Below are 14,111 nucleotides of genomic sequence, written 5' to 3' on the forward strand. Positions count from 1 at the left end.
AGAGAGAAGGAGGAGGAAGGGGGGCAAAAATAAGTTTAAGAGGCCTAGAACAGCTCACAATTTTCATTATCCCTGCATCCTCTACTCCGACCCGCAACTGCTTCAGTTTTTTTTTTTTTTTTAGGCCAAAGTTTCTCCGGGGCCCGGTGCTATCTCGCATTTGCGACGGTACGCTATCCTGGCTTCATTGGAAGGTTTTGATGCTTGATGTGAAACGAAGTAGATCTCATTTGGGGAAAGAAGGAGTCTGATACTCAAGTCTTACAGCTCAGCCAAGAGAGAAATGAAATTGGTGTGTGTGTGTGTGTGTGTGTGTGTGTGTGTGTGTGTGTGTGTGTGTGTGTGTGTGTGTGTGTGTGTGTGTGTGTGTGTGTGTCAAGGGGCGGTGGAAAATGGTTGGTAATAAACACTTCTGACGGCTCCCATCCACATTCCACTCAAGTTTTTTTTTTGGGGGGGGGGATTAGTCACATTCTCATCCAACTTGTCCACATTTTAGAGGACAGTGAGAGCGTCTTCTTTGACTTTTCAACAAGTTAAAGATTCTTTAATACTAATATTTCCAAGTGTTTGTGGCTGCACGGAGCGAAATTATGTTACGCCTTTTGTGCATGTACTCAGTCAGTGCATTTATAGAGATTGGGATACAAAGCTGTGTCGTGGGGCTGTGCATGCTATTTAATTCTTCTGCATATCTTTCATGGGCTTGCAAATCAAAAAGTTATGCACAGGTCTGCATTTTCTTTTGCTGGTTTAATGTATAAAAGTAAGCACAGTGTGTACTGGCATATAATCCATCAGTGTTCATAAGGACCGTTTTGTTGGTAGAATGTAGGTTTAATAAACACTGATCACAGTGCAGTCTCTGGTAGATATTGTGTGTCTGGGAAGAGGTATGGCTTCGGCTTTTAATGTAATTTTTCAACTACTTTGAGCACGAAAAATATTGTTCCCTTTTTTTTTTGTCTTTTTTTTTTTTTGGATTGGTGGCTTGTATCTCAGAGCCAGGAATATTAAAACCTGTGGAAAGTAGAGCCAAACCAATCTGCATGAGTAGATAACACTAGAAGTTACTGGGCAAATGTGTTGGCTCAGTTTAAATGAACTAAGCGTTTCATTTTATTTATTTTTTTCTTCTCAAATGTCTGACAAAACTAAAAAAAAAAAAAAAAACTGTAAATATGCATTTTACAATATAAACATGCCATTTAACTACTTCTCACTGCTGTTTTTGAGGCAAATTAAGAATCCTAAAAAAAGTAAGGTTAAAGTTTCCCCTTCATGCTGTACCTGCGGTGGTGTCTACCATGAAGCTAGTTTTGCCTTCAGGTGAGCTACTAGTGAAAACGTTCTACTTTCAACCAAAGAAAGCACCTTGGGAAAGCAGCTGCTTGCCTGCTCTACGGATTCTTTTTTTTTTTTTTTTTTTAGAGTGAGGAAGACACTGCTCCTGAAAACACAATTCATGTTTTGACTTTTAAACACCGGGTTCAATTTACCTCCATACCTCAGACTCGTGTCTGAAAAGCTTCACCAGTCAACCAGTCAATTAGACACCAATAGAAGTAAGAGGTTTGATAATTTAGGCAAACCAACCCATTAATTTTTTTTTTCACTCGAGCTAAAAACACATGCAGTAGGAAATCATTTTTATGAGAAATATTTCGTCTCACTTGTTAACATTGTATTTAAATGAAAACCTGAATGTAATAGTTCATAATTATAATGATGTGTGCATGAGGTACTATTTAAATTAGAAATTAAAGTATTCATGGTCATGTTAAAAAGTCAGTGGTTAGTGCGACTTTCTGATTTATCCATTCTTTTAGCACCATTTGAAGAGGATGTTAATTTCGATTTCATTATTAGAAAATCTGAAAGCTCAAATTTAACTTTTTTTTTTTTTTTTACAAATCTGCTTTAGCTTGATGTGAAAAATGTCATTTTCTGAAGGACAATTTTAAAAATGAACATACAGAAGATTAACTTAAAAAAAAAAAAAAAAAGAAAAGCTATGCTTAAATGGGCTCCAATGAGGAGGTGCTCTTTTTTTTTTTTTTTTTTTTAAAGAGGGGAAGTCATGTGTAAGAGTTCACGGGTGAGGTTTCAGGGGTGGAGAGGTAGCATCAGGGATGGGGCAGTGAGAAGGGGGATAAGTGTGTGCTTTTGAAGATGAAGCAGATGGATTAGTGTTATCTAAGCTCCTTGCTTCCTTTCCTCATCTCTTTTTCCAGGTAGAGTGGGTGGAAGGCTGAATGGACTGAAGAAGTGACCGACAGAGGTTCAGAAGAGGGGAGAGCAGGGCTTGGGGGAGGGAGGGGTAAAATCGGTTACAGGACGAGAATCACAGCCCCCCGAGGAGGAAGAGGAGGGGTGGAACAACAACAAAAAAAAAAAAAAACGTGTGAAATAATCCAGTGGTGAGTGTCTCAGGAGAGCGTCGGTGGTGAAGGGGAGGGAGTTGGATACCCAGCATGCAGGCAGCATGGAAAGGGTGAGGGAGCAGCGGCCTTTCTGCTCGCTGTCCAAGAGCCAGAGAGACAGAGAGAGAGACTTCGTGAGAGATAGGGATCGGGAGCGCCGCTACACCGCCTCCTCGGGTGACCAGGACGAGGGCGCCTGCCGCGTACCCACTCAGAAGTCCTACAGCTCCAGCGAGACGCTCCAGGCCTTTGACCATGACCCCACGCGGATGCTGTTTGGGGGCAGAGTCAAGGAGATGGTCCACAAGGAGAGCGCCGAGTACACCAGACCAGGTTAGCGTGAACAAATGTTTCCTCGAGTTGTCCTGTAGGACTTTTTTTTTTTTTTTTTTTTTTTCCAGTGTTTGTCAGACGAAACTCTTAAAATACGAGCTGAGAAGGTCAGTTATTGAGGCTGACATGGATCAGTCGAGGACAGCTCTGCTTCACTGCAAGGCCTCTGCCTTCAGAGTGTGTAAACTCGATCAGTGTGGCTCGAATTTGTTGTTAAAAAAAAAAAAAAATCTCTGCATTGGCTCAGAAATGATATCTTACAGTCTTATTTTCCAAGGTTTAAATAGGAAGACTTTAGTAAATTCCGCAAACCACAAAAATCCTTGTATTCGTGTTCATCTGCTGATATTTAAAAGTGTGAAACTTAATTAGTAAATGAACGTGGTTGTAGGGATTTTGTTTGTTTGTCTACTAAATTTTTACCATCTCAAAGGTTTTTTTTTGATCTACCATTTTATATTTGCAAGCTTGAAAAGAAATAATACAATACCAGTGTGACGGACAGTGGTAAACACAATTAAAGGATTTTAAACAGAGGCATAATTTACTTTTATTTTTCTAAACTCTTAAAGGAAAATCACATCGGCCGTGTTGTACCGGGCTACTCTGACCTTCTAAAATGTTGATACTCTGCTGGAATATGTTAAAATAATAAGGGAAAATGCTCAGTAAGTAACTCTCCCCTTTTAATTGGCTGTTAGAAACTGCTCTAATTCCTGTAATTAAAAAGTTTGAGCAGTTTATTGTATTTTATGGCACTCCTTTGGCTCATAAGATTGCAATCAGAAAATCTATCCATTACTCCCTCCTACATTTTCTTGGTGCTAATTGGTGTCCATTTTGGAATTAATGGGATTATGATGAAGTTGTGGGAAGAAAGCTAGTTTTCTTTATTTCTTTTTAAAATCCAGGCATTTAGTGTTAACGAGTGTTTCTTACATCATCACAGTAAATGTCAAATTTAATGTCGGTGGTGGAAAAATAGCCTGTTTTGTGTCGATTAGATGCTGTGTTTGCTCATAGTGCTTTGTCTCTGTGCGTGTGATGGGGTCTTAACGTTCATTACACGTAATGGCAGTTTAAAAATGCTTGATATAGCAACGTGAAAAAATATTTCCGTAGGATTTCAACGTAAAAGATTTTCTTTTTAAAATATTTCAGAGGTCGTACAAAAATGATAACACGAAGGAAATTAGAAAATTCCCTCACTTTGTTACTTTAAATTTGTCATGAAAAAAACCTTTTTAATGTGCATACAGACTATTATAATCATCTGTAACACTGTGTAGCATTTCTTTTTCTTTTCTATTTACTATTGACTCGTCTGACCTTGAAATGTCAAAAATCCCTTGAGACCAAATACATTGCAGTACCATTGATTTCTGTTAAGGAAACAAATATATGGTAAATATTAACGCTTGAAGAGGAATTTACCTAATGTAATTCCCATAATATACATAAAATATATATTATAAAATAGTAGTATTTTTATGTCAAAATAAACACATGAATAAACATACACGATGTGGACTATTGGCTCCATACTGAGAAGGTTGTTAAAAATGTTCCATATGCATTGCTCTTTATAGGCTGTAGATGAAATATACAGTGAACAAATCATAGGAATGTTTATTTGTTAATTCAGGGACTTTTTGGTGAGGTCAGTGTAATGTGCTTTTGCTTATTAGCAATATGTCCTTAAAAATGAAAGGGAAAAAGAAAAAGAATTAAATATATATATATATATATATATATTGCATAGATGCTGGAATGTCTTTGAAGGTATGGGAGGTTATTATTTTATTTCCAGTGAATAGCAGAGCCTCAAGTAATTAAAAATTAAGAGGAAAAAAAATAAACTGTGGTATAGTTATGATTTATTGTGAAACAGTCTGTCTGAAACCGTTTCTGAAAACAGTTTATAATCATTTTTTTATATGTGTAGTTAAACAACAAAGCTCAGATCTTTTTGAATGTTTTGTGTTTGCTGAGACTCGTGACAAAAAAAATAAAAATCATGTTGATTACTGAACATACTGTTTGTGGACCGAGAGGCCTGATTTGAGGTAAAGAAAATGCTTTTGTGCATCTTGATAAGTTAATGAGTGTTAAGCAGCTCGTGAGGATGTTGTTAAGGCTTTGATTTAACAATCACCCCCTGCCTGTCACCGTGCTCTCAGATGAAGTGTTTTTTTTTTTTTTTTTAAGTGGCCCTGCTCTTTGGCTATTAACCACGTTGTTGCTCGGTTTGTTAACTTTACTACTTCCGTCATTCACAGGGCAGACATTTTCGCTGAGGCAACTCGGGATTTGTGAGCCTTCGGCTCGCAGAGGCTTGGCTCTCTGCCCCGAGACTGGCCTCTCCCACCCTCTCAGCCACTACTCCAGGGGGCCGGTCGCCACAGAAAACCATGAACCTGTATCACCGGAACGTACCATGACTCTTTGGGGGGCAAAATCTGGGCAGAATTCATGCCTCTCCAGTCGCTCTAACTCAGCGCTCACGCTCACTGACACGGAAATGGACAATAAATCGGACACCGAGATGGGTGAGTAGGGCACGCTTTCCATTCTTTTATCTTTAAAATGCTTATTTGATTTTCGGCTCATGCTACCTTTGCTCTTCAAAGGGGAGGAATTGCTGTGTAGGGAAAGCAGCAGTAGGCTGGATTATGGTTGGGTGCTGGAGACCAGGCCCTGATTGGTGGAAGAAAGTGGCTGCGCCATTGGTGGGGCCGGTATCCAGAGAGGCATTTGCAGCTGCCTTTGTTTGGATCAAAGGCGTGATTCCTTGCTGCATGCAGAAAAGAATTTGGCCTTGTGATTGAGTAGTTGCTAGTCACCTGGTCCTTCTCCACAGGAAGCAGAGGAGTTTGATAAAGTTTCCCCATGGGCTAGCGTATAATCAAAGATAGCTTTGTGTGCCTCAGCCTGAGATTTTGCTTAGAAATTCTGCAGTGGTTGACTGGGCATACATAATGCTGATTAAATCGGCACAATGGTTTGAAGTGCAAATTTGAAAATGCGGGAAACCTGAGATGGAGGATTGAGGTGCTCTGTTTTGAAAAGGGCAAATCTTTGTGGCGTCAAGTGGAGGCAATGCGTGTAAGATGGATATACGGCTGTATTGTTGTTCAGTTTACAGTTTCAATTTTTTTTTTAATTGTTTTCCTGTTACCTCGCCGGAAGGTTAGTTTGAAGTTTGGGAAATCGTTTGTCAAATATTCTTTAAAAAAAAAAATAACATCAGCAATGTTTTTTATTCTGTAATTTAAAAAAAAAAAAAAAAAAAAAAAAAAAAAAATGTATTGAAATACATTGGGTCTGTTCCACATATGCCAGCCCATTATTACATTTGTCATCTCAACTGCATACTTTTTGGTGTGGAGCTTTAAAAATGTCCGATGCCGATCCTCTGAAAAGTGCCTCCTGACATTGCACATCATTCGTCATCATCATAGTCTGAGCCATCACCATTATATCACTTTCAATGTAAAGCTCTAATTATTTTAAGAAACCGATGTTCTCAAAGAGTGGCAGGCAGTTTAAATAATAAGGCTTGATTCCGCTTTCCTGGCAAGAACATTAACGAGAGGGTAAAAAGGAAAATGTCTTGTGCTATCAATTTTTATACTGAAAACATTGGCTACAGTCTGACATTTGAGACAAGTCATTTTCGTAATGGCAGTATTCATCATGGTGAGTTTGTCTCCGGGCGGGGAGGGAGGGGGGGGGTGAAGGGGGAAAGCTGACTAAGTCTTTTACCTTTTCAAAATGGCATCACAATTCAAAGCCATGTGTTTGTTCCAGCGTATGGCCTTTTGCTTTGGCCCCGGCACACTGTATACATTTATGAGTCATTAAAAGCGGTGCCCCCAACCGCAGAGGTGCCCGTAAACACAGCATTTCCCTCCTCAGCACTCGACTCCTGGTCCTGTTTGTCGGCGTGTATGCCAAGAGTGAAACGACATCCTCAGTCGCTGCTTCATTCTGTGAGATAACATCGAGTCTTTCTTGAACCGGCTCCGCGTTGAGCTTCGATTACACCTGCACCTCCACCACTTTAGCTGCGTGAGCGCACACACACACACACACACACACACACACACACACACACACACACACACACACACACACACACACACACACACACACACACACACACCCCCGTCGGCACACCTCCTCTGGAGTTTCTCTGGGAGACACCTCGAGAAGCTGCTGCTGATTGGCTCCAGATTGTACAACATCCCACTGAGACTTTAACTAACTCACTATTGTCTCAATTAGTTTAATTATTGGGAAAATAAACACTTACTATCCCAGGTGCCACCTTTTTTTTTAATGTTTCAAAAAGCCAAAACACCTAAGACCTAATTTATCTAGGTGTATTGACTGCAGCTCTATCTGTTCTTCTAATAGCTCACGTAATTTCTTGGTGTAATTTAAAACTCAAACCCTTTTTTTGTGAAACCACTTTTGGGAGTCTAAGTGCTTTTTCATGAACTAGATTTTGTGCCTGAGCAAAGAAAAACCTCATCACAGTTCCACCTCTACAGATCTTGGTCTTTTTAAAAAAAAAAAAAATTCTCTTCCTTTTTTTTTTTTTTTCCCCCTCATCGGGAGGCATTGCACTTTTGACTTTCACTATTTAATGAAGCAGCTAAGAGAAATGACCCATCCAAAGGTTTCCATCACCTGTATATGCATGCAGAAGCTCCGACAAGGGGCCGTTCAGCCCCACTTATTCATAAATGAACTCAATATTTCATTCTAATTCGTTCGGTTCTGCAGTGTTCGACACAGACAAGTACCAGAGCCTCAGCAACACATCCACACAGAGCATCGGCATCTGCGAACGTTAACCTCTGTGGGAAAGAGGTACACCTTTTTTTTTTAATATATATATATATATATATATATATATGATGGAGCCCGAGTGGTCATCTTGTCACTGTTCGGCTTTAAATGATCCACTTGGGATCACAGACTGAATAAGAGGAGTTGTGTGATGTGCATTTGCATCACTGAACTATATTTTTTCAAAAGAGAAAACCAAACCAGTCAAAACAGCTGTCAATTGAATTCTTTATGCATTTTACTAAAAAAATAAAAAAAAAAAAGCCCATTTATGATAATGGTAAAAATTGTTTTACAAGAACTGATATCATATGTTTTTACTACTCTTTACGTGTTTTAAACTACAACCTGATTGCATTATAGTGGCCAGTAACAAAACCAGTGTTATCAATCATCATTATTTAAGGCATGAAATGCAGTTAGAATTCTTTTTTTTATTGAAAATTAGGAAAAAAGAGGAAAAAAACTTCAGCTCGGTAGTTTGCATTGATTTAACCACTAATAGAATCCATTCAAATCTAAATTGATTGGTTTTGTAGCCATGTAATCCAAAATAGTCCTTATATATATATCAATAGGTGACCCCATTCTGTTTATATATAGAGGATAAAAAAATTATCCCTATATATGCTATAGATTGCTGTAATTTTTCACACACACACACACACACACACACACACACACACACACACACACACACACACACACACACACACACACACACACACACACACACACACACACACACACACACACACATATATATATATATATATAAATTTAAAAAAATACTAATTACAAAACTTTGGAATAAAAATAAAATACAAAACAAAAAAATAACTCCTCACCATTTTTCCTTTTTAAATGTTTGCACCACTACAGTGATGACCACAAATTCAAATTCTATCTCTTCTCTTTCTCCTCATGCAGAAATTATTTAATGCAATTCTCTATAACTCTACAGGGATACGTTTGCCTTTGGACAAACACACCTGCATGCACGCATAAACACACATTCAAACACACATACTTATGCTCCCTTTCTGTCTTATGTTACATTAGCGCTTTGACATTTACCAGCCGGAAAGTGTTGGAAGTTCATGTCTGTGGGGAGTGCAGCGCTGCTATGAACTGATAACAAAAATAAGAAATGTTTGTACTCAGCGGTTTAATCGAAACAAAACGGAGCTTTAAACATATAAGTGAGGGTTTTTTTTTCAGGGAGACTTTTTACCAATAGGAGAGGATTTTTTTTTTTTTATCTCACTAAAGCCCCATTTCCACAGCAACAGTATAATACAGTAATTTAATGTCACTAAGTAATTTCACCTGCACGGCGTAATGATTAGATTCAAGCTGTGACTCAGTTGAAGTTTTCTATGATTACATTTATATAATGTGTTACTCTATAATTCAGTAAATAAAAATGAGAAAATACATTTAAAACATTCCTTTACCTGCTATTCAAACACAACTTGAAAAGTGGAAACACAAATATGAGGAATTGGTGATTTAGTTGACCTTAGTATTCAGTGAAGAAGTATTTGTGCTGGGAATTCTAATATTTAGAAACTCTGTGTTTGCATAGGTTAAGAATGTGGGTCACTGGGTGTCCCTGGGTAGTTCAGGCCCGCCACCTTGTTTTGACTAAAATGTGTGGAATCTGTTTAAATGGCTCAAAAAAAAAAAAAGTAGAACAGATAATGGGACTGAGCAAGCACCTTTGCTTTTCCCCTGTCAAATGTCAAAGCTCCACACGCGGTCCGGGATGAAAATGCAATTTTTGTTAAAAACCCATTGCAAGTGAAAAATGACTTTAAATTTCAGATTTAAATGCCTCAAAACACACGTGCACTCATCTTTAGCGGAGCTCTGCTGGCACTTCTTGCAACACACACCGAGGACGGTACATTTTGAATGAAGACAGAAAATGTCCTCGTTCCAAAAAAAACTGAACAGCGCGTTGTAAACAAAGCCAACTGGGGCATCGAAAGTTTTCATCGGGGTTCAGCCTCCTGCTCTTACCAGCACACTAACTAAGTCTTTACTGTGATGTATTTTTAATGTGATAATATGAAATTATTATAATATAAACGGAACTGTTGTTGTTAAATAAATATTTATATCTGGCGCTGTTGGGTAAACATATATATATATATATATATATATAATATAGCTGCTGAGTAGAAGTGAATACAACCAGGGAGACAGAATTTTTTTTATTATTATTTTTTCCTCCACCCTAATGTTACTTACCTGTGCTGGCTTCAGAATCAATACGATACCCTTCATAAAACATGAATGACTGCATGAAACGGAAACATAGCATGGCCCAGTTGAGTTGTATTCCTAATAGGGTGTGAAAAAGCTCGCACTTACTTGTTAGCTACTGCAGCTACAGAACTGCAGCACCTCCTTGACAGCTCTGCACCGGCTGTGTGAACCATCACGCATGGGGTTCATTGTTCGGTGGGAGGGGCTTGATGCCTGCTAACCCCTGCTAAGGGGAGAGCGACTTCCACTGCGATGCCTGTCATCCTCGCTTAAAGGAGCCTCGTTTGGCCCTGCAACCTTCTGTCCACAGTCAATTTTTGCAGGGGGAAATAAAAAAAAAAAAAAAGGCGTGTCGCTTTGATGTTTTCATGGAGGATGCTCAGCGTGAATACAGAAGTCCTCTTGTATTTCTTGACTGCCATGTTTTTGTTGTTGTTGGTTTTTTTTTTTTTTTTTTCATCCGTTTACCAGAGGATGCAGCAGAGTAGTATTTCAATTTGTCCAAGTCACAGGTCCAACATTACAGTCGTACACGTTTTACAGTTGAGCTTAGCCCACAGGATTATTGCGTGAACAGTGCCAGTAAAAGGTTAATTAAATCAGTAGAGGAGTCACAGCAAAGTGTGCTGCAGCACAGCAAGCACCAAAGGCTTTTTGGGTAGGAGTATGAAAGCGTATCAGACATCGTCTAACATGCCTCTCTGTGCATGTATTCATGTTCCCTCGCTCCGCGCCTCTCCTCTGTCTCGTGTGCACGCGTGCAGGAGTGCGCACGCACACACACACACACACACACACACTTTTGCATATCTCACTTTGTTTCTCACTTTATCTCTGAGATTAGAAAAAATATATATATATCAAGCAAAAAAAGCACAGACATTTGCACACACACACACACACACACACACACACACACACACACACACACACACACACACACACACACACACACACACACACACACACACACACACACACACACACACACACACACACACACACACACAAACACACACGCACCGGGACGTCACGCTGACGAAGGTGACACACGCCATCTGTCAAACTCCTGTGTCAGATCTGCGCCTTGTATTGTGACAGTGGAATCAGCCTATTGATCGTAGCATGAAGAAATCTTCTCTCACCACTTTCATAATTCAACGTGGCATAAGCCAAACACAAAAAGAATAAATAACATCAGAGGCTTTTTTTTTTTTTTCTTCTTTTGGTCAAAGGGGCCGGCCATCTGTGATATTTTTGAAGAACACTCCAAAACTGGCAGAGAGAAGAGTTTCATCATTTGTTAATAGGGGCCGGGAAGGTGTCTGAGCTTTATCTCTCGCCTCGTCAAAAGAGGAGGCGCGCTTTGATTGCCATCATTTATTGTCATCACTTCCCAGCTTGCTGCTACCGCCACCGGTTAAGTGCTCACATTGTTAGTGCCTCGGCATGACAGAGGGGATGTGGTACTCGGGGGGTGGCGTGCCGAGGTGTCGCGGCAGGTGTTGTGCTCATCAGTCTTGCGAACAGATTCTGGGTTTCTATTTTGGAGTGATGCGGAAGAGCCCTGGGGGAGGTCACTGGCCTGTTTCTGTGCAGCGCGAAGGTCGGCGACATTTGAACCTTCATGGAAGCACGAGACAAACTGACCGCTAATACGGCGACTTCGATTTAACCGTCAATTCAGTGATGGATTGTGTGCGCGAGATGATCTTGTTTTTTTTTTTTTTTTTTTTGGTCTTGTTGGTGTATTTTTTGGCACATAGACACGTTCTTGCGAACACATTAGCACAACAGCAACACATAGTGAAAAACTTCAACTCGCACCACAGCTACCCCCCACCGAGTAGATGATCTGATTAGACTTTGGAGTGTCTTGCTGTATAAATTTGCATATTAATGGTGAAAGGCAGATTTTCTTGAAGCTACTATGTCGCTTCGATAGTTCAAAGACGAATCTGCTAACATCATCTACGTGAAGACGGATTTTTTTTTCTGAAATATTAGCCAATTAATGCATTATTCATCTTTCTTTTCTTGACCCATAAGCTTAATGTGGGATGATGATGATTACGGCTTGACATAAGGGAGAATGTTTTTCCAAGAAAGAAGTTAGATAATGTGCGACGTCAACGGTACAAATAAAGTTCAAGCCTCTGGTTGTGGAGTTCAAAATTAGCCTGCAGCCAATCGTTTCATAGTTGATTTATATGAGGATTCTATTTTGATTCACTTTAATGGCAATAAAATGCATGAAATTTTTTTTTTTTTAAACTGTTGGGGGGGGGGAAAGAAAAAGTCAATTATAAGATGATGTCCTCAGATGACATTATCTGTTAGACCAACTATGCCAAACACCCAAATATTTGATAGGTAATTATATAAAACAGAAAAAGAGTTTAAAAACTTTTTGTGTCATAAAGAACACAAATAATGAATCCTTCATGGAAATAAATTAGCGATTGAATTTAACTGATTGTTTTGCCTTTTCTTTAAAAGTTGACACTCAAAGTGCTCAATATTTTATCTTAGATTTTCCCACTAAAAAGCGTTTTAAGTGGATCACCTGGTTGTAAAATATTCATACAGACATTAGATATTTGGGTTCATCTTTCAGGCTTACTGTCTTGCAACTCTTGACTATAGAGATGCATTTGCAACTTAAAAAGCTATTAACTTTTTCCAATATCTATTTTCTGTCGCACCAATCGTTGAGTAACAACATTTCTCTCTCCAGCTTAAGTTTCATCAAGTTTTTCTCACACACACACACACACACACACACACACACACACACACACACACACACACACACACACACACACACACACACACACACACACACACACACACACACACACACACACGACGCTGTCTTTGGCCGTACTTGGCTCGACCCAATCAGTCGTGGGTGCCAGACCGCAGGACATGTTATTACAATTAGGAATTACTCTGCATTTGTCAATTACGAGGGCAACTATTTACTGTCCTCGAGAGAAAATGGCTCATTTCATATCGTCACGCGACCTAATTGAATGATTGTGTCGCCATGCAATATTGGGGAGACGGTCAGGAAGCCATTTTGTACTCTATGAATATCAATGTAAGGAACTGGGATTAGCCGCTTGATCCATGTGTTGGTAATTACATGTATGTGTGCTCTTGCCTCGGCAATCAGGGACCCATCAAATGTTTTATTCTGAGCGCTGCAAACCCACCTTTACTCCCCTCACAGGTGGAAAAAAAAAAACACAGTGGACCTACAGGGAAGCACATGTTACTGATTTCTTATCAAGTGAATAATCTAGATTATTTTTTCCATCTTTTGCAGGCGAGGTATTAAAGAGGAAATAATGTAAAGGAAATAAAAATGACTTTGAAAAGACAGGAAAACACTGCGGACAGTATCTGCGGATAGAGTATCTAAGTCCCTTTTTTATGTTTTTAAATGGACTAAAATAGATTTCCTCTGGTGTCCTGGATCGACACCGGGGGCTCAGATGTTTTCGCCAGACTAGACCAACATACCAATTTATTTGGTTTCATGTCCTGTTTCTTTTAAGATCTCTTCTTTCTCCTCTATCTCGGGACACCGGAGTATTTGCTAGATCTATTGTCATGCTGCTGTGGCTTTGACATTTACGCTCCTCACTATTGGATTGTTACGATCAAAAAGTTAGAGACCAAGGTGATTCTTCTGTTGTTGTTGCACTTGAATGCAAAACAACAGCAACAAAAAGTCTCTACTTTGCACGTTTTTATGGTTAATATCTTTTGTTTATTGCTTCCAATGTGCCCTTGACCGAAATGGTGGCCCCCAAAACTTTTGGATATTAAAAAAAATCGCGCTTTTATGAAGCAGATTTTTAGGCTTTAGGCTGCGGTGGTGTTAACAAATATGAATAGGTGTATTAAGCATAAAACCACACAAATCTAAAGCAGACCAATTTAATAATCACCTGTATTAACAAACAATATGTGCAAAACCATGTTGTGCCATTTGTGTTAATCTTTAATTTTCTTTTTGACACGCGCAACTAAAAATATTTTTTTACGGGTAATTATGACGCTGGATCTTTTCATTGGCGGTGGAAATCTGTTAAGAGTCCTTTAAACACATGAATAAATGTTTCATTAAAATGGCCTTGACTTCAGACAGGATTTCAAGGAGTTTTCATCATGTTAGTGTTTCATCTAGCTCCAACAATGCCACAAATCAAAGGG

The 14,111-nt window shown here is 39.2% G+C and overlaps 1 protein-coding gene across 12 annotated transcripts in view; it reads left to right on the forward strand.

The window, feature by feature from the left end:
* Nucleotides 1-14,111, forward strand: part of LOC138622727 (teneurin-3) — a 187,834-nt gene that overhangs the window by 57,427 nt on the left and 116,296 nt on the right. For all 12 annotated transcript variants that reach the window (XM_069701719.1, XM_069701721.1, XM_069701722.1 and 9 more), the window contains 2 exons: nucleotides 2,235-2,756; nucleotides 5,036-5,305. In XM_069701719.1, coding sequence (XP_069557820.1) covers nucleotides 2,486-2,756; nucleotides 5,036-5,305 — 541 coding nt within the window. In that variant the 5' untranslated portion in view covers nucleotides 2,235-2,485. The remainder of the gene's footprint in view (nucleotides 1-2,234; nucleotides 2,757-5,035; nucleotides 5,306-14,111) is intronic.

The sequence above is a fragment of the Brachyistius frenatus genome, unplaced genomic scaffold (genome assembly GCF_029030835.1).
Source record: "Brachyistius frenatus isolate BFR_SWC_R1_liver_20210118 unplaced genomic scaffold, ASM2903083v1 Contig_38, whole genome shotgun sequence".
In the NCBI taxonomy this organism is placed as follows: Eukaryota; Metazoa; Chordata; class Actinopteri; family Embiotocidae; genus Brachyistius; species Brachyistius frenatus.